Source organism: Topomyia yanbarensis, chromosome 3 (genome assembly GCF_030247195.1).
Source record: "Topomyia yanbarensis strain Yona2022 chromosome 3, ASM3024719v1, whole genome shotgun sequence".
Lineage (NCBI taxonomy): Eukaryota > Metazoa > Arthropoda > Insecta > Diptera > Culicidae > Topomyia > Topomyia yanbarensis.
This window is the reverse complement of record NC_080672.1, coordinates 137,616,825-137,641,223: the sequence shown is the minus strand read 5'-3', so window position 1 is coordinate 137,641,223 and position 24,399 is coordinate 137,616,825. Positions and strand designations below refer to the sequence as shown.

General features: G+C 40.0%; 1 protein-coding gene across 4 annotated transcripts in view; it reads right to left on the bottom strand.

The window, feature by feature from the left end:
* Window positions 1-24,399, bottom strand: part of LOC131694190 (rho guanine nucleotide exchange factor 11) — a 387,472-nt gene that overhangs the window by 191,990 nt on the left and 171,083 nt on the right. For 3 of the 4 annotated variants that reach the window (XM_058982676.1, XM_058982678.1, XM_058982677.1), the window contains one exon: window positions 2,208-3,176. The exons of the other annotated variant lie outside the window; for it this stretch is intronic. In XM_058982676.1, the coding sequence (XP_058838659.1) occupies window positions 2,208-3,176 (969 nt within the window). The remainder of the gene's footprint in view (window positions 1-2,207; window positions 3,177-24,399) is intronic. 4 annotated transcript variants of the gene reach the window in all.

The following is a 24,399-nucleotide window of genomic DNA, read 5'->3' as shown; positions in this document are numbered from 1 at the left end:
GGGTTACCGAACTTTCATAGCGGTCTACAAACCAGTCTTGCTATGCACAAAACGTTATAATTTTATAAAACAAACGCATTGCCCAACATTCTGAGAGTTTTTAATCGAATTGGCCACAACCCGGGATATTCCGGGAGCCTGGTTCCTCCGGCAAAGAGAACACTTTTCGATTGATTATTAAACCCGTCTTTCGGGGTGTTAAACTTTATAATTTTGCACAAACAAGTGCACTGGAGACCGTTTTGAGGGTTTTGGTCAAATTGGACACACCCCGGGATTTTCCGGGAACCTGGCTCCTCCGGTAAAAAGGGACGATTTTCAACTGGTTGCAAAACCCGTCTTGCAGCACTTCAAACTTCATGATTTTGCAAAACAAGCACTCTGAAATACATTTTGAGAGCATTTGGACGAAATGGTCACACTTCGGGGTATTTCGGGAACCGGGTTCCTCCGGCAATGTGCACACTTTTGGACCCTTTTAAAACCCGAGTTTTGCGTTCGGAATTTCTGAACTCATTCTGGTTAGACACGATTTACAAAAACAAAGGTAAGGTTACACTGGAAACCGTTATACCATTTGTTTTGGGTTTTGCATAACCTTTCCAATAGTATCACGTTTCTTGAAATCGGACGTAAATTAATTCGCGTTGCACATATTACTTTACAAAAACAAAAATTTAATCATCGGTCAAAGAACAAACGTGCTCTTGTACAAACGACAACACAAAAACACCCAAAATTACGACGCTACTTTGGCGACTTTATACCCCACCGAAATTACTATAGATGTCGCTACTGTGCATTATAGCCTTTTCATAAAATAAACTCGGCCAACCAACCCTGGTCTCCCCTAACTTATGTTTTCTGCAATTATTATAAAAGAACTGACTTTTTCAAAGTTGGACTTTTTTTGCTTACTTTAAATATAATTTTATTCCTTTTTTATTTTATTTTTATTTTATTTATTTTTTTTATTCCGACTAACAGTCGAAATAAAAAAGTAGTTGCAGTCTCTTTTTTACCTTTCGACGACATTTAATTGGCTAGGGATTACTGAGTAGGGAAAGTTTTGAAAATTTAGAGCCATAGTACTCAAGCGAGAGCAAGGCTGTGAAATATACAGATGGGAAAACTAGAAGTAACAGGGTCATTAGAAACAGGCTTGAAATCATACGGCCTAATCTTTTGCCTTCTGTTGGCAGGAGTCGAGCTTAGGCAGGATAACTACGAATCACTCAAGTCTACCAACATGCCTCCTGGTAAAGACATACTTGTCTTCCTTTACCGTGTGAACCGTGTCTTAACCAGGAGGCCTGTTGGTAGACTTGAGTGATTCGTAGTTATCCGACGCGACTCCTGCCAACAGAAGACAAAAGATTAGCCCGTATGGTTTTAAGCCTGTTTCTAATGACCCTGCCACTTCTAGTTTTCTGATCTGTATATTTCACATCCTTACTCTCACTGGAGTACTATGGCTCTAAATTTTCCTAACTTTCCCTACTCAGTAATCTCTTAGCTTGAATGTATTCTACAACATAGTAATCTCTTAGCTTGAATGATTCTACAACACCGTATTTACACTACTTAGCTACTCTATCAATACCCATAGTGAAAATCAAAACCACCACCTGTAAAAACCTGCAAAAAAGGAACTGTCAAAGGTTAGTGAAGCCGTTATTTAATTGTTCATTATTATGATTCACATGTTAGCTAGTACGAACAGACACTTCATGAACACATCAGCATCCGGAATAGACACCAAGAACACCATCAAATCTAGCACACGATCCAAGATTCAACCATTCCGTTCCGTTTGCTGTTGCCTGCAGCTGAGCTGTTATGGTGCGGCACCGCAAAGCACACCTTCATTCCGAGCAGTGTTTTTTTTGGGGAGGGGGGGGATTATGTACAATGGTCATGATTCGATTTCGCAGCGGTGCAGGATAGAGGTGCTTTTTGGTGCTTGGTGTGTCAATGTAGGTATTGTATTTGAATCAAAGGAAGATGATTCCACCGAAAGGTGGAGGATGGATTTTAAGGCATGTGGAGCGTGCTTCAAAACTATCAGACACACTCAGACAAAGAGGAAGAACAAACAGAGTAATAAGGTGTGGTCAGTGGTGAGTGAAGGTGAGAAGTTTCAGAAACATGGGACAGGGTAGTGTGTCAGAGATATAGAGTGATGCGAATAGGCTTTAACTACTTACGGCTTGTTGGTGCTGCTGCATCTGGTGAACGATGTTGGGTCTTTGCGAGAGGGGAAACGCCGCCGCCATAATATTGTCCCGTACCGGAGTACAAGTTGTGATCAAGGGGTAGTTCATCAATGTGTTAATACTGTTCGGTGGGGGTCGGGCCTCCGGACTATTAACCCGGCTGTGGTTGTTGTTGTTGCTGTTATTGCTGTTGCAATCTCTACCAAACGATGCTGCAACATTGTCATTGTTAAGGATTATGTTCTGATTGACCTCCATCATACCCGGCTGTCGTGGTGGTAACGGTGGAGGTTCCGCTTGTAACTCACCACCTCCGCGTTCCGTACCGTGATGGTACATCGTCTGTTCGGCTTTCATCTCCGATAAATTACTGTTTTTCTTCTTTCTAGATTTACTACTACCTTTGCTGCTTCCGCCACCACCGGAACTCACATTGTTGTTGTTATTAACACACTTATTCGTTCCGCTGCCTGGAGGAGCAGCAGCTAGTACGGAATGATCCAAATCGGACACCACAATGTTCCGTCGTGTCCCAACGGTGTCCACCGAATCCAGTGAGGATTCCGAACGTTTTGGAATGTTTCTCTGCGGAAGCGGTGGCGGAGTGTCCTGTTGCTGGTGTTTGTGATTACGATCCGCCACACTGACACTGGTGTACTTTTTCTTCGTTGGTGTTCCCGCACTCCCGCCGGAACCGAAGTGTCCATGCCCGTGGCTCAGGTGAGCCCCACCAGTAGGACTAAGACACTCCGGAGTTCCCTGCCCTCCGGTTGTACCTCCCGATGCGTTAGGCGAACTGATATTGGTGTCTTTTTCGGTGGATTTCTTTTTCGTTCCGAGACTGAGCGAAGAAAGTGATCGGGGAAATCGGGATAGGAATGCTGGAGTGGAAGTGTTCTGGGCTTGAGGTTGCGGAAAGAGTGGTGAGTTTGCTGATGAGTATGGTGGATATGAGGTATCCTGCAATTAGAAAAAAAGAGACAAACGACATGTGTGTTGGGAGCGGTGTGTTTGCAAAGTGTAAGTTAAGAGCGAGACGCGGCTAGGGCGAGTGGTATAAGGGAAAGGGGATAGATCGTTACACACATGGCATTCGGAGATGAACTGGGTAAAGGGTCGGACAGCAAAGGGACGAGCAGAGATCGTCAAAGATTGGAACGCTAGAACAAGGTTCCAGTATAGTTATCATTGGTTTGTAGAAACATTTCGATGTTTGGAGTTGTTATCGATAATACTGGTGCACATTACCTATTGTGTGATTGTAATATACTTCATGAATCTTCGTGAGAAATAGTTATTAGGTGAATGGAAATGTTGTTTGAGATGTATAAAGATTTAGTCTGCAATACAAATGGAAGTGACATTTACACATACTGCAATATCCTGTCATAATAATTATACAATAAAAACGCATGAATATTTGATTCTCAATTTTCTTTCGTATGGTGATTGAATTCGTGATCTGCTAGTATGTATAATATTGTATTAACATGTTATTTGTCGATGGTCGGGATATTGTGTGAATTATAAAAAATCTCAACAGGTCTAACCACTTTCGAAATGAATCTCGTGTACCGATTTACAAACATTTCCAGACCTTCCGATGTTCTCATATCTAATATATTCTTTTTTAACGCCTACCATGCATGAACACTTAGGAGCAAAATACAAAGAAGCCAGACCGACCCATGAATATTTTATTTATACATGAATACTATCAATCGTTCTGTAAGCCTTACGTGATATCAAACTTCTTACGCTTATGGAAAATGCGATACGCAATTTGAACTGGTCACATTTGCTAAGTGCTTTAAGATCAAACTTGGAATAGTAATTGAAGCAACATAAATGTCACTATTATATCACGGATGACCCAAATCTATTTTTTGCTTCGATTGTAGAGGTTTTAGACCAAGCTTGAATAAGATTTCTTCGCAATACGCTCAACTGTGGGAAGCTCATTCAAATACTACATTGGCGGAGAGAATGAACAACAAATAAAGGTCGGTATACGGCCAAATCTGCGTGTTAGGATTGAGTAACAGCAAGATCGTATTTGCAGCGACTACAGCAGTGATAGCAGTGGTAGAGGAATGCTTGACCAGTAACGACGCTAGAAAAGTTTTGCCAGGAACGCTGCGCAAGGGTTCTACTATTCGTATATTGAGAATAGTGCAGTCGAGGTGCGTGATCTGTTCCGGGGATACTTAATATCGCTATCCGTCGATTCATGTCACAATGTGTTGAAGAGGTTGAAGGCATTCACTACCAGGCATTAACAACGCTGTTCGAGTTCGAGAGAAAGTAGCACTACGAACTGATATAAATGTACAATCGAAAATAGGAGTAAGGATTGAAAATTATAGACAAAATGGTGGATCCATTCACGCTGGACAAAGAGGCTATTCGAGAGCTAAAGAGTGATGGAAGCGACGATAGGCGGAGTCCCGACCGGATCTCCAATTGTCAAAAATGACCGGCTGTACGAAGCAATCAACTGCATGATATGAATGATATAGGTAGAAGAATAAATGCTGTCAAACTAGATGGACCATGTACTCGAGTGTGATAACTATCGAGACATAACAATCTTCAATATCATCTTTGTAGTACTAATCCGTGTCCTGTATAGGAGACTGAAGCAGTTGTCGGTCTGCGAATATCAAAGCAGATTTGGAGAAGCACAATTAATAATTGGCCCATATGATTACCCTGCAACGAGTCCTGGTTAAATTCATGGAATACAACTTAGGGATCAGAGTGATAAGCACAAAATGGCCTCAATCAACCCAGTCAAATCATAGTTCTAGCAAAAGTATCTGCTTCCGCTTTGAACCAAATAAAATAAGTTTAGCTGCTGGATCAGCGTGCATCATGTTTCTAAGCCGTGTGGTGTTCGACGGGCTAATTTTTTTGCGCTGTTTCAGTTAAGAATAGAACCACTGGGAACCTGCTCCCATATCGTAAGAGCCGAATAACAACATGCTAGGAGTTCCTAGGTCAAGGTATTGATCCGTACCGTAGACTTAACCTGGACGGACCTTAAGGTTTTGCACCATGGCCTCTATCCATTATCTTTTATACTTTTTGTACGCTTGCTTTGAACTGCAAACTTTGGAAATAATCATTGAAGTATTAAAAAGAAGCATTACTCCCGATGACGTGCTGTTCGGAGTTCAAATTGCTCGTTTCGAATTATCGGAAATTGATCGCGAGCGACTTTCGTACAAATTGCTAAGATCATATTATCTATAGATGAATAAATATCTCTATTATATCCCACGCGGCATTATCCTTTTCTGTAACGCCCAGCAGAAGAATTATTATTAAAATGCCTATTCGAACGGCGTTTATATTTCTACTGGAGGTCGTACTCCTGAAAATATTGATCTAAAGTGAAAAGACAAAACGCATGAGTACTTAGCGAAATCACAATATCTACCAAGATATATCGTGATTCATTTCCATACCTACTAACACCAATCTTATCCTGCGACACTTGTGGATGATGCAGAGAATTCCTCGATCATAATAGTCACAAGTGTTGAACTAACATTCCTTCCCATCCCAAAATCGACCTGCATGGGCGTGGCCATCCACGTTATTGATCGTACTATAATCTTAGTATCTTTAGGTAGCACGTTGAGTATGATGTACTACTCCCAAGTATCATACCTTTGGTTCAATATGCAATTTCAACAGGCTCTGATCAATCACGGGCGATCAACTAAACTAAGCTAAGCTAAGCTGGATCAGCGTGCATCATGTTTCTATGGAGAAAACCCATTTGCTCAAATTATCATCACTGTATGGGATTGCATACTCATATTATTACCAAACGTGAGAATACGAAAGATAATTTTATTGTCTATTACATTGTTGAAGAATTCAAATCGATCCAACGTCATTAGATAAAATTACTCAACTTTCAACGAAGTATGTTTTACACGGGGTTGATTTGATGGCTGTGCACAGTGGCGGATTTCCCTAAAAACCTGGCCAAAAGACAAAAATGGTTTTGATTGATCTGCAAAGGTGCATACCGCGGCTTTTTGGGGCGCAGATTACGATTTTGATGTCAGATTTTCAAAATTCAAAATGGTGAATGTAAAATGGCCGATATTTTAATCAAAATATAAGTAAATTTTTACGAATGAAAATTTAATGGTTCCAGTATATGCCAATAACGTTTATAATGTATCGAATTTTAAATAGTGTGTAGTTAAATGATAGAATTTGTTGATTTGGACGTATTAAGATGTTTGGGTGTCTAGATAATGTAGCTATTATGAGAATTGATGTTATTAGTCATTTCAAACTATGTATTTTGAAATATTATGCAACATAGTTACAACTGATTGATTGATTAATTGATAAGTATAGCTCATTAAACCAATTTTACAAATTCTGTAATCTAAAATGACTTTTTGAATTTTACTGAGGATGATGAATTTGGCACCACTTGCAGCTGGTATAATCAACCAGCACAAAACGTTGCATAACGCAGGGTGGACTTTTGGAGCAACTTGTGTTCTCATTTAGCCCTTCGTTATGCAAATTTGCAATAATATGACAGATTGGCTAAGCGCGGTGTTTCATGCAACGCGGTCGTTCCTTTCGGTCGGGAAAGGCCGCGTGGAATTTTGGGCAAATGCGCTAATATTTGGAACCATTGGCGATTACTTCTGTTGACCTCGTTGGATTTCAATATGAACGACCAAAATTATTCACGTCTTTTGCGTTCCACTTTTGATAATTTTTGAACATGTTCATAAATCTCGATGAAATTTTCACCACTAAATACACAATTCTTCCTGATCAAAATGCAGTATTGTGCGACTCGCTATGACAACCGGAGGTGCAGCAGTAAATAAAAGTATAATTCATCTCCGTCTCCACCTAATCAGATTACTCATAAACGGGCAAATTCGGGCAAGAATTCCAAATGGAGAATCTTTTAAGGAACACAAATTGCCTTGAAACATAGTGGACATACGTGGCCAAAAAAGTTTTTTTTTATAATTTAGCAAAGATGTCTGTTGAAACTGTCTGCTACAAAAGCGTGAAAGTTATTGACATTTTCTATAAACAAACAAAATAATATAATTTGACATCAATACATATAAATAAAGTACATACCGTCAGCATAACTTTCCATTATTACACATTTGAAACCGGCACTTTTATCAAAATCTAGCTACACTTGAATATGAGCAAAACGCGATGGTTTAAATTGTTTGGATGTGTCAACACCTCAAATATGGCAATTTTGGAGTGTTTCACTTAAAATAGCATGTGGCAGCACCATTTGAAGGACAATATATGTACTAGAACCCAAAGTACTACCATGCAATTTTCGACTTTTGGACAGGTTTTTAGGCAAATCCGCCACTGTGATGTGGTCCGCTAGGAGATTGATAACAGAATTCATCCACTGGGTTCTTGTTCCCATGTCGTAAGAGGCGACTGAAAACAGGAGACGTCAAGTCATGGTGTTTATTCATGCCGATAACTGAATGGCTGGCAGGACTAAAATATGCCAGTCGCGCACGGAGTGTCGTGGGTCTTACCCTTGCTGTGTTACGCGAATCTCTGACACAGTGGACGTTTGTTTCTTCGCAAATCGTGGGATTCAAATGATGGTCATGTCCTTAATACTTATTTCGGGGTTCGCTATAGGCGATTATAAGCCAACGTGTTTGGTATCTTCTAGTTGCTGGACATAAAGTGCTGTTGATGAAATGTATAGTGCGGTAATTCAGTATGGTTAGAGTAGTACAAATTAATCTTCAGCATAAACCTACAGCAAGTATGAATCTATCCCGCCTTGTGCAGAAAGGAAAAGCTTCCAAAGCTTTGGTTCACGAACCGCATTTCCATAAAGGAAACTTCTATGTTGTAAAGTTACCTTACTCCGTCTTCGTAGCTTTCAACAAAAATGGCATGACAAACTTATGTGAAATGTCTCGTGCATGTATACTTGCGAATAGTAGTATTGACGCATGCCTTATATCCGACCTCACAACTAGCGATATTTATGCTGTCACGGTAAATATGACTGTTGACAACATAAACAAGAAACATTGTTCGACATATTTGCCGCATAATGAACCATCACCTTCTGATCATTTCGAAAGGGTTGTTTCATACTGTGGCAGAAATGAGTTTCCCCTCATAATCGGCAGTGATACAAATGCCCACCACATAATTTGAAGCAGCTCAAATATCAATTTGAGAGGTACCGAATTAATGGAATACATAAGTGGTACAAATCTGCACATTCTTAATGCAGGAAGCCGCCCAACATTTTCACCAGCTGGCAGAGAAAGGTGTTAGATGTAACTCTCTTCTGACGGTATTACGCATGAGTTGGCAAGCTGGCTCGTACCAAACGAGCTCGAACCGTCGTTATCTGATCATAAGTATATCGTCTTTGATCATTTAAATGTCTTCCGACGATTGAATCTCCAAGTGACTTGAATGAGGTCGTGAATAAAACAAGCTCATTCATAGTAGTAGCATACCAAGAGGCTTGTCCGCTTCGAGTTATGCGTGCTTCTAAAGGAACACCTTGGTGGAATACCGAACTTGTTCGACTCAAAAAGTTATGTATGCCCTTCGATACTCTGACCGAAGTGTTTCCAACCACTTCGGTCAGAGTATCGAAGGGCATACATAACTACATAAGCCTCTGCACAAATGTCTCAAGTCTGAACGAGACTAGTAGATTAAATAAGTTACTTTCGAAATCGAAAGACTTTTATGTCAGTTCGATCAGAACTGCTAATGGTGAATACTCGTCTGACGAAGATGTAATACTCAACTGTCTTTTTGACACACACTTTCCAGGCTGTACGGATCCATCACTGACGACTGCTCCTGATTTCTTTTCTGGTAGTTCTGATTCTTGGCATTTGCTCCTAGAATTGTGACAACCGAATCGATCAAATGGGCGATTGAAAGTTTGAAAGGACGGAATTATTCCAGTTCTACTACAAAAAGGATATGAACACTTCAAGCATATTTTGAAAAAGGTTCTTACTTGTAGTTTTGAAACAGGATACAATCCATTAGCGTGGCGGGAAATTACTGAAATAAATTCATTCCAAAAAGGTGACCGCGTTATTTATGAGGAGGCAAAGAGCTTTAGTCCGATCAGTCTGACCTTCCTTCTCAAATCAGTGAACGTTTAATCGACCACTACATTGGGGATGTTAGCTAGGGCGACCACCCGCTGCATGGAATGTAACATGCATATCAGCGGGGGAAGTCTACTACCACCCTGTTACACAATGTTGTCTACAACATTGAAAAAGCTGTTCCACAAAAGCAATCAAGTTTAGTTTTTCTCGATAATCAAGGTGCTTTTGACAACGTGTCTTTCGAATCCATTTTGGAAGCAGCACGATGTCACTCACCTTCATATATCACGACCTGGATACACGCAATGCTTAGCAACCGACATCTGTGCTCATCGTTAAAACAAGTAGAGATAAGGAAACTGTGTGTCAGCAGATGTCCTCAAGGTGGTGTGTTGTCACTAGGCTTGTTATTTGCTCACACAATGTGACACAAAGAGCAAAATACACAGATGAAAAATAGAGCAGCGCAAAAACGCTGAGATGTACAGAACGACCGCACTTGAAACTTGAAAACGAAAAAGAAAACATCTGTGCACTAAGAGCTGCGCAATTTCGTTCAAAGAGTCACCTTGAAGAGCCACTTTTTGTGCCTCCCCTCACTGGCAAGCAGGTAGGAAGGCGCATCAAACTACAATTCAGATAAAGTTTGATCGGGAGAACGCTTTTAAAATGTTTTTTGGTTGCCTTCTCTGCTTCCGTGCGCGTGGGACCACACTAAAGAGCCTCTTTATTTCTACTCTTTGAGGTGTGCAGCCATGGAGTAGAATGCACGTATGAGAGCAACACACATCGGAGTGAAGAGGTTTATTGTGAAGCAGAAGAGCGGTGGACCGCATGAAAAGTGCAAAGAGCGTTTTCTATTCTTCTCTTTTTTGCTTTGCATTACATCCCTGGCTGTCAACACCTCTATGGCACCTTGTCGCCGATGGCTTGTTGAGGAAACTCAATGAGCTTGGGTTTCCGACGAATGGTTTCACCGATGATTATCACATAATGATCACCGATATTTGCATTAACCCTTTCATGCCCAACTTTTTTCTAGTGCATGTAGAGTTTCAAAACTATTTTTGCTTGAAAATGGTGGGGTCAAGAAACTCGAAAAACCTTTTTTCAGAGAGGTAGGTGCTTTCCTTGCAGTACATTCAGTGGATCTACACAACAATTGTTAGACCAATACTGGCATACGGGGTCTTGTTTGGTGGCAGATAGAGATGGTCGGGTTTCATTTTTTTCAAACCCGAACCCGACCCGAACCCGAGCGCATGAAAATTTAAAAACCCGAACCCGACCCGAGCCCGAAATTATAAAATTTGAAAAACCCAAACCCGACCCGAGCCCGAACATTTTAAAACTTAAAAACCCGAACCCGACCCGTACCCGAGAATGAAAATTTTGTAAAACCCGAACCCGACCCGACCCGAGAATTTTAGAATTTGAAAACCCGAACCCGACCCGAACCCGAAAATTTAAAATTTGAGAAGCCCGATCCGATCCAACTTGCTAATACGGAGAATCAACCAAAGATCTCGAAAATTTTTAATTCTAGGCACCCGACCTGAACCCTTGACTCATCTAAGAATAGTAGAATCACTCGAATCTGAAGTAGCACCATACGCATTGAGTTATATCTGCATATGGAAAAGCAAATCACTGCCGAGTAGAATCCGCATTTATACTATTATTGAACGTCAAATTTGTAACGTGCTGAGAAACTTGATAAATCGTTGATATCTTAACCGGAAATTAAGTTAAATCAGCGGCCAACTCATGGGGAAACAGAAAGCTTAATGGTCACAGTTTCCAACAACCTGGCCCGTCGAAATTAACCAAAATTTCTGATTTTTTATCAGAAACCATTCCTGCAAGGCAGTTTCGTATAATTTTTTATATGTATTAAATTAAGCTATGGCAATTGGCAATTCGTATTCGACAGTTTACATGACGTCACCCACGTTACTGGTTGGAACGGTCAAACCTGTATCGAAGGGTATCAATCATTTTCTGACGTGTTCTTGATGTCCCATCATTAGCGTTAGGACGATCTATGATTGGGTATCTAAGTTATTTTATGCTTCAGATTATACGGTATGCGCGCCAATAGAGATGCTTCGACATCTCCAATGGAGCTCTCGGAACGACTCCAAACTTTTAAAAATCCGTTAATGGCTTCAACAGAACACCCAAAATTTTTGGATTTGATAATGGTGCTATTATCCCATCACCATATGAGTGTCATTAATAACGAAACCTGGCGGAAGTGAAGCTAGGTTTAGGTCTGATGGAACAAAGTCTCTAGAAAATAAATTTGGCCGAAACTATCTGCTTTTAAAAAAATATCGTGCCCTTTTTAAATTTGAGCCGCCATAATGACACCAAAGTACCACCAAATTTACCAGTCCATATCCCTATTTTTCCGTTACAGTTTATTTTTATTGCAAGAAATCTTTATCATAAACCAATTTGATTATTAAACTTCCGTGAAGGCAGGTACAACCTATTTGTTTCATTTGACCAATTTAACAGTGCTTGATTAAAGTTTGTTTGGGGTACAAATGTACCCCACAAAACCGTTAGCGTTAGTGTTTTGTCATATGTACATAATTCAAAAAAAATATTTTTTTAAAGCAAAATATCGATACATAGTAAGCGAGAAACTTGTGTAAAATTGTTTAAGTTCCAACTCTGCTGAATAATAGTATCTGTTATTTGGTATAACAAAGCACTATAGCAAAGTAATTAGAAAATGCGTTTGGATCGGGATCGTAATTTTTGCTTTTGCGGATGAAAGAGTCAAAACACATTCGTGAATATGATCTAAATCTAAATCTATACACGTACAATGCACCGGCTCTACCTATTCCTTCGACGCTTTCCTGTTTCATCTCTGTTACTGCATATTGCTGTATTTTTACCGTTTGTGTTGGCGTTTGGTTTTCAAAAAAGTATCGAAATAAATATACTTTTTGACCGGTTTTTGAAAAAAAATGTTCAAAAGGAAATTTAATAAGCTTTACAACGTCGTATAAAAGATCAAAATCGATTTGAAACTACCAGAGTTATAGCAATATGAAGAAACAAGGGAATTTTGACGTATTTTAAAGACTTGTTCTATACAAAATGCAATATTACATACTTAAATAGTCAAAACACGAATATTTTTAAACAGGTTACTTTACGAATGATTTTAGAATAAAACTATCCAATTTTATTATAAATTTAATAAAAATTAGACCTACTAGAGCGATTTTAGTTCTGGGGTACGAATGTACCCCACAAAACCGTTTACGTAGAGAAAAAGTCGCCGCGGCCTAAGTATCGGTTTTAAAGTACCTGTCGAAATTTATATTCCATTATAGAAAGTTGAACCGATATTTTCCGATAAATTCCTGTTGACTTTGTTTATTACTAATTATCATGAAAAATAATACGCAAAGAAATTTTAGATGTGAAACACGTATTGTTCAATGATCTTTCATGAATGTTCGTTTAAAAAATTAAATAATTCAGGTAGTTTGCGAATCTGAAGAGACGGAATTTTATGCAAGAATGAAGAAATACAATATTTGAGCACCAGAAAATACGACGAATTCTAGCGATTCAGAGGTGCTAACATTTGGTACGGTTATATGTGTCATCCATTCGTATTACGAAGTATAATTCACTACTACAAAAACCTATTTTAATCCACCTAGCGGTGCAATTGTACCTTTCTCAATCATGAATCACGAGAATGTGTGCGTTGTTTATATTCATTAAAAGAGTTCGAGTTCTAAAATTTTGAAAAAAAAACAGCCACGGTAATATTGAACTGAAAAAAGGTGCGAAATCGGCAAAGTCCCAAAAAGTCGATTTTTACAAAAAAAAATTTTTTTCGAGATAACATAAAATCTCGACGTTTCATGCATTTTAAAGATGTATGGCATCAAAAATACGAATTCGATTTCTGAAATTTCATGTGGTCCCCCCTTTAAAAAAAAATTGAGTTCCGGCTTATATGGGAATTTCATATGTGACCAGACAGTTTAGTCTATATTTCCGGAACCATATAAGCGATCCGTACGAAATTTTATAGACATCTATGGGGATATTATAGCTATCATTTGGAACTAAGTTTGTGAAAATTGGCCCAACCATTTCCGGGAAACTGATGTGAGTTCGTAAATTTTGAAAGATGGCTGCTTTTCCCGGGCACTTCCGAAACCGTCTATGGTGGTTAATGTAGTCAACGAAAGTTTGGTTGGCCGTCGGTGACCTAGAACAGCAAATTTAAGTTGTTTGAGAGACATTTTAGCGAAATTTTTACCTTTTTTGCTTTCATCGGAGTATCGGTTTGAATCACAATTTGCTATGTGATCGCACGCCACAACCTGTAACTCCGGAACCGGAAGTCGGATCGGGATGAAATTAAATAGCCATTTACGGGGACGCAATACCTTTCATTTGAGGCCAAGTTTAGTCGAATCGGTCTAGCCATCTCCGAGAAACCGATGTGACTGTTATTCTGAATTTAGATACGTCCGCCGGGGCTTCCGGAACCGAGGATGGTGGCCAATGTGGCCAAATAGACTTTGAATGGATGTTAGTGACCTAATACTACAAATCGAAGCAGTTGTGGTCATATTTTGGAAAAATTTTCACCTTTATACATTCATTGCAGAATTTATTAAAATCGACATTTTCTGCGTGTTCGTACTTATCACCCTGTAATTCCAGAACCGGAAGTCGGATCCATTAGAAATTCAACAGCAGCCTATGGGAACGTTGCACCTTTCATTTGAAACTAAGTTTGTCAAAATCGGTTCAGCCATCTCTGAGAAAAATGAGTGACATTTTTGGTCACATACACACACACATACACACACACATACATACATACACACAGACATACACACACACAGACATTTGCCGAACTCGACGAACTGAATCGAATGGTATATGTCACTCGGCCCTCCGGGCCTCCGTTAAAAAGTCGGTTTTCAGAGCAATTGCAATACCTTTCTATTGAGAAAGGCAAAAAGGTGCGAAATCGGCAAAGTCCCAAAAAGTCGATTTTTACAAAAAAAAATTTTTTCGAGATAACATAAAATCTCGACGTTTCATGCATTTTAAAGATGTTTGGCATCAAAAATACGAATTCGATTTCTGAAATTTCATGGGGTCCCCCCTTTGAAAAAAAAATTTGAGTTCTGGCTTATATGGGAATTTCATATGTGACCGGACGATTTAGTCTATACTTCCGGACCCATATAAGCGATCCGTACGAAATTTTATAGACATCTGATGGGATATTATAGCTATCATTTGGAACTAAGTTTGTGAAAATCGGCCCAACCATTTCAGGGAAACTGATGTGAGTTCGTAAATTTTGAAAGATGGCCGCTTTTCCCGGGCACTTCCGGAACCGTCTATGGTGGTCAATGTAGTCAACGAAAGTTTGGTTGGCCGTCGGTGACCTAGAACAACAAATTTAAGTTGTTTGAGAGACATTTTAGCGAAATTTTTACCTTTTTTGCTTTCATCGGAGTATCGGTTTGAATCACAATTTGCTATGTGATCGCACGCCACAACCTGTAACTCCGGAACCGGAAGTCGGATCGGGATGAAATTAAATAGCCATTTACGGGGACGCAATACCTTTCATTTGAGGCCAAGTTTAGTCGAATCGGTCTAGCCATCTCCGAGAAACCGATGTGACTGTTATTCTGAATTTAGATACGTCCGCCGGGGCTTCCGGAACCGAGGATGGTGGCCAATGTGGCCAAATAGACTTTGAATGGATGTTAGTGACCTAATACTACAAATCGAAGCAGTTGTGGTCATATTTTGGAAAATTTTTCACCTTTATACATTCATTGCAGAATTTATTAAAATCGACATTTTCTGCGTGTTCGTACTTATCACCCTGTAATTCCGGAACCGGAAGTCGGATCCATTAGAAATTCAATAGCAGCCTATGGGAATGTTGCACCTTTCATTTGAGACTAAGTTTGTCAAAATCGGTTCAGCCATCTCTGAGAAAAATGAGTGACATTTTTGGTCACATACACACACACATACACACACACATACATACATACACACATACATACACACACACAGACATTTGCCGAACTCGACGAACTGAATCGAATGGTATATGTCACTCGGCCCTCCGGGCCTCCGTTAAAAAGTCGGTTTTCAGAGCAATTGCAATACCTTTCTATTGAGAAAGGCAAAAAGGTGCGAAATCGGCAAAGTCCCAAAAAGTCGATTTTTACAAAAAAATTTTTTTTTCGAGATAACATAAAATCTCGACGTTTCATGCATTTTAAAGATGTATGGCATCAAAAATACGAATTCGATTTCTGAAATTTCATGTGGTCCCCCCTTTAAAAAAAAATTTGAGTTCCGGCTTATATGGGAATTTCATATGTGACCGGACGGTTTAGTCTATACACCGTGTCCAATAAATTCTCATACACTTCTTCAAAGGCATTGTTGTCGTGTACGCACAACACATTTATTAGCTATGTATTGGTGACATGTTGTACTATGTTTGTACTATTACTGACATGATAACATACATTCTTTCATCCAGTTTACATTTTCTACCGACGATGAAGGAATTCCGTGCCGTGGTGATAAAAAAATGTCTGGCTGGGGAGCGCCCGGGCGCTATTTTCAAAAGTTTAAAGAGTGTTGGAGTAAAGCGCGATTATGTTTACCGGACCATCCAAAGGTACCGTGACACTTGCTCATTGGATGACAGAAAAAGATCCGGCCGCCCTCGTTCGGTAAGGACTGGACAAGTGGTTAAAGTCGTGAAGGAACGGATTAAGCGAAAATCTCAGCGCTCTGTTCGTAAAATGGCTGCTGATCTGAATATGTCGAAATCATCGTTGCACAATATTTTAAAACTCGACCTGGGACTGCAAGCTTTCAAGAAACGTAAAGTACACGGAGTTTCGGAAGCTTCCAAGGAAAAAAGACTTGAAAGAGCAAGTGCTATCCTATCACGGCACGCTGGGGAAGAATTTATATTTTCTGATGAAAAATTATTTGTCCTGCAGCAATCTCACAATGTGCAAAATGACCGATTGAGGGCTGTCACTTCCAGGAATGTGTCAGATAGTGACAAGAACATTCCTCGATTCCAAAGCGCCGGTGCAGTGATGGTTTGGGGAGCAATTTGCAAGCGTGGCAAATTTCCGCTTGTTTTCATCGACAGAGGCGTTAAAATTAACGCTGTGTATTATAAAATTGAAGTTTTAGAGAAAGTCGTAAAGCCAAATGTGCAAACAATGTTTGGAAATGACCATTATGTGTTTCAGCAGGACGGAGCGCCTTCCCACACAGCGAATGTCGTTCAGAGCTGGTGTCGGAACAATTTGAACGACTTTTTGGCGAAGGACGAATGGCCTCCCAGCTCTCCGGATCTTAATACCTTGGACTATTTTGTGTGGTCATACATGTTGTCGAAGATCAATGAATACAGAGTGTCCAATATAACCCAATTCAAAACCGTAATTCAACGGATTTGGGACGAAATGTCGATGGAAGTCGTGCGTGCCGCTTGTGATAGTTTTGAGAAACGTCTGAAGCTGGTGAAGAAATTAAAAGGCGGTGTCATTCCAAAACATATGCTGTAAATGATCAGTATTATATAGCATCACAGTATAAAAAATTTCAATAAAATTTGACTTACCGATACAGAATAATTTGGGTTTCATTTTGTATGAGAATTTATTGGACACGGTGTATTTCCGGAACCATATAAGCGATCCGTACGAAATTTTATAGACATCTATGGGGATATTATAGCTATCATTTGGAACTAAGTTTGTGAAAATTGGCCCAACCATTTCCGGGAAACTGATGTGAGTTCGTAAATTTTGAAAGATGGCCGCTTTTCCCGGGCACTTCCGGAACCGTCTATGGTGGTTAATGTAGTCAACGAAAGTTTGGTTGGCCGTCGGTGACCTAGAACAGCAAATTTAAGTTGTTTGAGAGACATTTTAGCGAAATTTTTACCTTTTTTGCTTTCATCGGAGTATCGGTTTGAATCACAATTTGCTATGTGATCGCACGCCACAACCTGTAACTCCGGAACCGGAAGTCGGATCGGGATGAAATTAAATAGCCATTTACGGGGACGCAATACCTTTCATTTGAGGCCAAGTTTAGTCGAATCGGTGTAGCCATCTCCAAGAAACCGATGTGACTGTTATTCTGAATTTAGATACGTCCGCCGGGGCTTCCGGAACCGAGGATGGTGGCCAATGTGGCCAAATAGACTTTGAATGGATGTTAGTGACCTAATACTACAAATCGAAGCAGTTGTGGTCATATTTTGGAAAAAATTTCACCTTTATACATTCATTGCAGAATTTATTAAAATCGACATTTTCTGCGTGTTCGTACTTATCACCCTGTAATTCCGGAACCGGAAGTCGGATCCATTAGAAATTCAATAGCAGCCTATGGGAACGTTGCACCTTTCATTTGAGACTAAGTTTGTCAAAATCGGTTCAGCCATCTCTGAGAAAAATGAGTGATATTTTTGGTCACATACACACACACATACACACACACATACATACATACACACATACATACACACACACACAGACATTTGCCGAACTCGACGAACTGAATCGAATGGTATATGTCACTCGGCCCTCCGGGCCTCCGTTAAAAAGTCGGTTTTCAGAGCAATTGCAATACCTTTCTATTGAGAAAGGCAAAAAGGTGCGAAATCGGCAAAGTCCCAAAAAGTCGATTTTTACAAAAAAAAATTTTTTCGAGATAACATAAAATCTCGACGTTTCATGCATTTTAAAGATGTTTGGCATCAAAAATACGAATTCGATTTCTGAAATTTCATGGGGTCCCCCCTTTGAAAAAAAAATTTGAGTTCTGGCTTATATGGGAATTTCATATGTGACCGGACGATTTAGTCTATACTTCCGGACCCATATAAGCGATCCGTACGAAATTTTATAGACATCTGATGGGATATTATAGCTATCATTTGGAACTAAGTTTGTGAAAATCGGCCCAACCATTTCAGGGAAACTGATGTGAGTTCGTAAATTTTGAAAGATGGCCGCTTTTCCCGGGCACTTCCGGAACCGTCTATGGTGGTCAATGTAGTCAACGAAAGTTTGGTTGGCCGTCGGTGACCTAGAACAACAAATTTAAGTTGTTTGAGAGACATTTTAGCGAAATTTTTACCTTTTTTGCTTTCATCGGAGTATCGGTTTGAATCACAATTTGCTATGTGATCGCACGCCACAACCTGTAACTCCGGAACCGGAAGTCGGATCGGGATGAAATTAAATAGCCATTTACGGGGACGCAATACCTTTCATTTGAGGCCAAGTTTAGTCGAAGCGGTCTAGCCATCTCCGAGAAACCGATGTGACTGTTATTCTGAATTTAGATACGTCCGCCGGGGCTTCCGGAACCGAGGATGGTGGCCAATGTGGCCAAATAGACTTTGAATGGATGTTAGTGACCTAATACTACAAATCGAAGCAGTTGTGGTCATATTTTGGAAAAATTTTCACCTTTATACATTCAATGCAGAATTTATTAAAATCGACATTTTCTGCGTGTTCGTACTTATCACCCTGTAATTCCGGAACCGGAAGTCGGATCCATTAGAAATTCAATAGCAGCCTATGGGAATGTTGCACCTTTCATTTGAGACTAAGTTTGTCAAAATCGGTTCAGCCATCTCTGAGAAAAATGAGTGACATTTTTGGTCACATACACACACACATACATACATACACACATACATACACACACACAGACATTTGCCGAACTCGACGAACTGAATCGAATGGTATATGTCACTCGGCCCTCCGGGCCTCCGTTAAAAAGTCGGTTTTCAGAGCAATTGCAATACCTTTCTATTGAGAAAGGCAAAAAGGTGCGAAATCGGCAAAGTCCCAAAAAGTCGATTTTTACAAAAAAAAATTTTTTTCGAGATAACATAAAATCTCGACGTTTCATGCATTTTAAAGATGTATGGCATCAAAAATACGAATTCGATTTCTGAAATTTCATGTGGTCCCCCCTTTAAAAAAAAAATTTGAGTTCCGGCTTATATGGGAATTTCATATGTGACCGGACGGTTTAGTCTATATTTCCGGAACCATATAAGCGATCCGTACGAAATTTTATAGACATCTATGGGGATATTATAGCTATCATTTGGAACTAAGTTTGTGAAAATCGGCCCAACCATTTCCAGGAAACTGATGTGAGTTCGTAAATTTTGAAAGATGGCCGCTTTTCCCGGGCACTTCCGGAACCGTCTATGGTGGTTAATGTAGTCAACGAAAGTTTGGTTGGCCGTCGGTGACCTAGAACAGCAAATTTAAGTTGTTTGAGAGACATTTTAGCGAAATTTTTACCTTTTTTGCTTTCATCGGAGTATCGGTTTGAATCACAATTTGCTATGTGATCGCACGCCACAACCTGTAACTCCGGAACCGGAAGTCGGATCGGGATGAAATTAAATAGCCATTTACGGGGACGCAATACCTTTCATTTGAGGCCAAGTTTAGTCGAAGCGGTCTAGCCATCTCCGAGAAACCGATGTGACTGTTATTCTGAATTTAGATACGTCCGCCGGGGCTTCCGGAACCGAGGATGGTGGCCAATGTGGCCAAATAGACTTTGAATGGATGTTAGTGACCTAATACTACAAATCGAAGCAGTTGTGGTCATATTTTGGAAAAATTTTCACCTTTATACATTCATTGCAGAATTTATTAAAATCGACATTTTCTGCGTGTTCGTACTTATCACCCTGTAATTCCGGAACCGGAAGTCGGATCCATTAGAAATTCAATAGCAGCCTATGGGAATGTTGCACCTTTCATTTGAGACTAAGTTTGTCAAAATCGGTTCAGCCATCTCTGAGAAAAATGAGTGACATTTTTGGTCACATACACACACACATACATACATACACACATACATACACACACACAGACATTTGCCGAACTCGACGAACTGAATCGAATGGTATATGTCACTCGGCCCTCCGGGCCTCCGTTAAAAAGTCGGTTTTCAGAGCAATTGCAATACCTTTCTATTGAGAAAGGCAAAAAGGTGCGAAATCGGCAAAGTCCCAAAAAGTCGATTTTTACAAAAAAAAATTTTTTTCGAGATAACATAAAATCTCGACGTTTCATGCATTTTAAAGATGTATGGCATCAAAAATACGAATTCGATTTCTGAAATTTCATGTGGTCCCCCCTTTAAAAAAAAAATTTGAGTTCCGGCTTATATGGGAATTTCATATGTGACCGGACGGTTTAGTCTATATTTCCGGAACCATATAAGCGATCCGTACGAAATTTTATAGACATCTATGGGGATATTATAGCTATCATTTGGAACTAAGTTTGTGAAAATCGGCCCAACCATTTCAGGGAAACTGATGTGAGTTCGTAAATTTTGAAAGATGGCCGCTTTTCCCGGGCACTTCCGGAACCGTCTATGGTGGTCAATGTAGTCAACGAAAGTTTGGTTGGCCGTCGGTGACCTAGAACAACAAATTTAAGTTGTTTGAGAGACATTTTAGCGAAATTTTTACCTTTTTTGCTTTCATCGGAGTATCGGTTTGAATCACAATTTGCTATGTGATCGCACGCCACAACCTGTAACTCCGGAACCGGAAGTCGGATCGGGATGAAATTAAATAGCCATTTACGGGGACGCAATACCTTTCATTTGAGGCCAAGTTTAGTCGAAGCGGTCTAGCCATCTCCGAGAAACCGATGTGACTGTTATTCTGAATTTAGATACGTCCGCCGGGGCTTCCGGAACCGAGGATGGTGGCCAATGTGGCCAAATAGACTTTGAATGGATGTTAGTGACCTAATACTACAAATCGAAGCAGTTGTGGTCATATTTTGGAAAATTTTTCACCTTTATACATTCATTGCAGAATTTATTAAAATCGACATTTTCTGCGTGTTCGTACTTATCACCCTGTAATTCCGGAACCGGAAGTCGGATCCATTAGAAATTCAATAGCAGCCTATGGGAATGTTGCACCTTTCATTTGAGACTAAGTTTGTCAAAATCGGTTCAGCCATCTCTGAGAAAAATGAGTGACATTTTTGGTCACATACACACACACATACACACACACATACATACATACACACATACATACACACACACAGACATTTGCCGAACTCGACGAACTGAATCGAATGGTATATGTCACTCGGCCCTCCGGGCCTCCGTTAAAAAGTCGGTTTTCAGAGCAATTGCAATACCTTTCTATTGAGAAAAGCAAAAAGGTGCGAAATCGGCAAAGTCCCAAAAAGTCGATTTTTACAAAAAAAAATTTTTTTCGAGATAACATAAAATCTCGACGTTTCATGCATTTTAAAGATGTATGGCATCAAAAATACGAATTCGATTTCTGAAATTTCATGTGGTCCCCCCTTTAAAAAAAAATTTGAGTTCCGGCTTATATGGGAATTTCATATGTGACCGGACGGTTTAGTCTATACACCGTGTCCAATAAATTCTCATACACTTCTTCAAAGGCATTGTTGTCGTGTACGCACAACACATTTATTAGCTATGTATTGGTGACATGTTGTACTATGTTTGTACTATTACTGACATGATAACATACATTCTTTCATCCAGTTTACATTTTCTACCGACGATGAAGGAATTCCGTGCCGTGGTGATAAAAAAATGTCTGGCTGGGGAGCGCCCGGGCGCTATTTTCAAAAGTTTAAAGAGTGTTGGAGTAAAGCGCGATTATGTTTACCGGACCATCCAAAGGTACCGTGACACTTGCTCATTGGATGACAGAAAAAGATCCGGCCGCCCTCGTTCGGTAAGGACTGGACAAGTGGTTAAAGTCGTGAAGGAACGGATTAAGCGAAAATCTCAGCGCTCTGTTCGTAAAATGGCTGCTGATCTGAATATGTCGAAATCATCGTTGCACAATATTTTAAAACTCGACCTGGGACTGCAAGCTTTCAAGAAACGTAAAGTACACGGAGTTTCGGAAGCTTCCAAGGAAAAAAGACTTGAAAGAGCAAGTGCTATCCTATCACGGCACGCTGGGGAAGAATTTATATTTTCTGATGAAAAATTATTTGTCCTGCAGCAATCTCACAATGTGCAAAATGACCGATTGAGGGCTGTCACTTCCAGGAATGTGTCAGATAGTGACAAGAACATTCCTCGATTCCAAAGCGCCGGTGCAGTGATGGTTTGGGGAGCAATTTGCAAGCGTGGCAAATTTCCGCTTGTTTTCATCGACAGAGGCGTTAAAATTAACGCTGTGTATTATAAAATTGAAGTTTTAGAGAAAGTCGTAAAGCCAAATGTGCAAACAATGTTTGGAAATGACCATTATGTGTTTCAGCAGGACGGAGCGCCTTCCCACACAGCGAATGTCGTTCAGAGCTGGTGTCGGAACAATTTGAACGACTTTTTGGCGAAGGACGAATGGCCTCCCAGCTCTCCGGATCTTAATACCTTGGACTATTTTGTGTGGTCATACATGTTGTCGAAGATCAATGAATACAGAGTGTCCAATATAACCCAATTCAAAACCGTAATTCAACGGATTTGGGACGAAATGTCGATGGAAGTCGTGCGTGCCGCTTGTGATAGTTTTGAGAAACGTCTGAAGCTGGTGAAGAAATTAAAAGGCGGTGTCATTCCAAAACATATGCTGTAAATGATCAGTATTATATAGCATCACAGTATAAAAAATTTCAATAAAATTTGACTTACCGATACAGAATAATTTGGGTTTCATTTTGTATGAGAATTTATTGGACACGGTGTATTTCCGGAACCATATAAGCGATCCGTACGAAATTTTATAGACATCTATGGGGATATTATAGCTATCATTTGGAACTAAGTTTGTGAAAATTGGCCCAACCATTTCCGGGAAACTGATGTGAGTTCGTAAATTTTGAAAGATGGCCGCTTTTCCCGGGCACTTCCGGAACCGTCTATGGTGGTTAATGTAGTCAACGAAAGTTTGGTTGGCCGTCGGTGACCTAGAACAGCAAATTTAAGTTGTTTGAGAGACATTTTAGCGAAATTTTTACCTTTTTTGCTTTCATCGGAGTATCGGTTTGAATCACAATTTGCTATGTGATCGCACGCCACAACCTGTAACTCCGGAACCGGAAGTCGGATCGGGATGAAATTAAATAGCCATTTACGGGGACGCAATACCTTTCATTTGAGGCCAAGTTTAGTCGAATCGGTGTAGCCATCTCCAAGAAACCGATGTGACTGTTATTCTGAATTTAGATACGTCCGCCGGGGCTTCCGGAACCGAGGATGGTGGCCAATGTGGCCAAATAGACTTTGAATGGATGTTAGTGACCTAATACTACAAATCGAAGCAGTTGTGGTCATATTTTGGAAAAATTTTCACCTTTATACATTCATTGCAGAATTTATTAAAATCGACATTTTCTGCGTGTTCGTACTTATCACCCTGTAATTCCGGAACCGGAAGTCGGATCCATTAGAAATTCAATAGCAGCCTATGGGAACGTTGCACCTTTCATTTGAGACTAAGTTTGTCAAAATCGGTTCAGCCATCTCTGAGAAAAATGAGTGACATTTTTGGTCACATACACACACACATACACACACACATACATACATACACACAGACATACACACACACAGACATTTGCCGAACTCGACGAACTGAATCGAATGGTATATGTCACTCGGCCCTCCGGGCCTCCGTTAAAAAGTCGGTTTTCAGAGCAATTGCAATACCTTTCTATTGAGAAAGGCAAAAAGGTGCGAAATCGGCAGTCCCAAAAAGTCGATTTTTACAAAAAAAAATTTTTTCGAGATAACATAAAATCTCGACGTTTCATGCATTTTAAAGATGTTTGGCATCAAAAATACGAATTCGATTTCTGAAATTTCATGGGGTCCCCCCTTTGAAAAAAAAATTTGAGTTCTGGCTTATATGGGAATTTCATATGTGACCGGACGATTTAGTCTATACTTCCGGACCCATA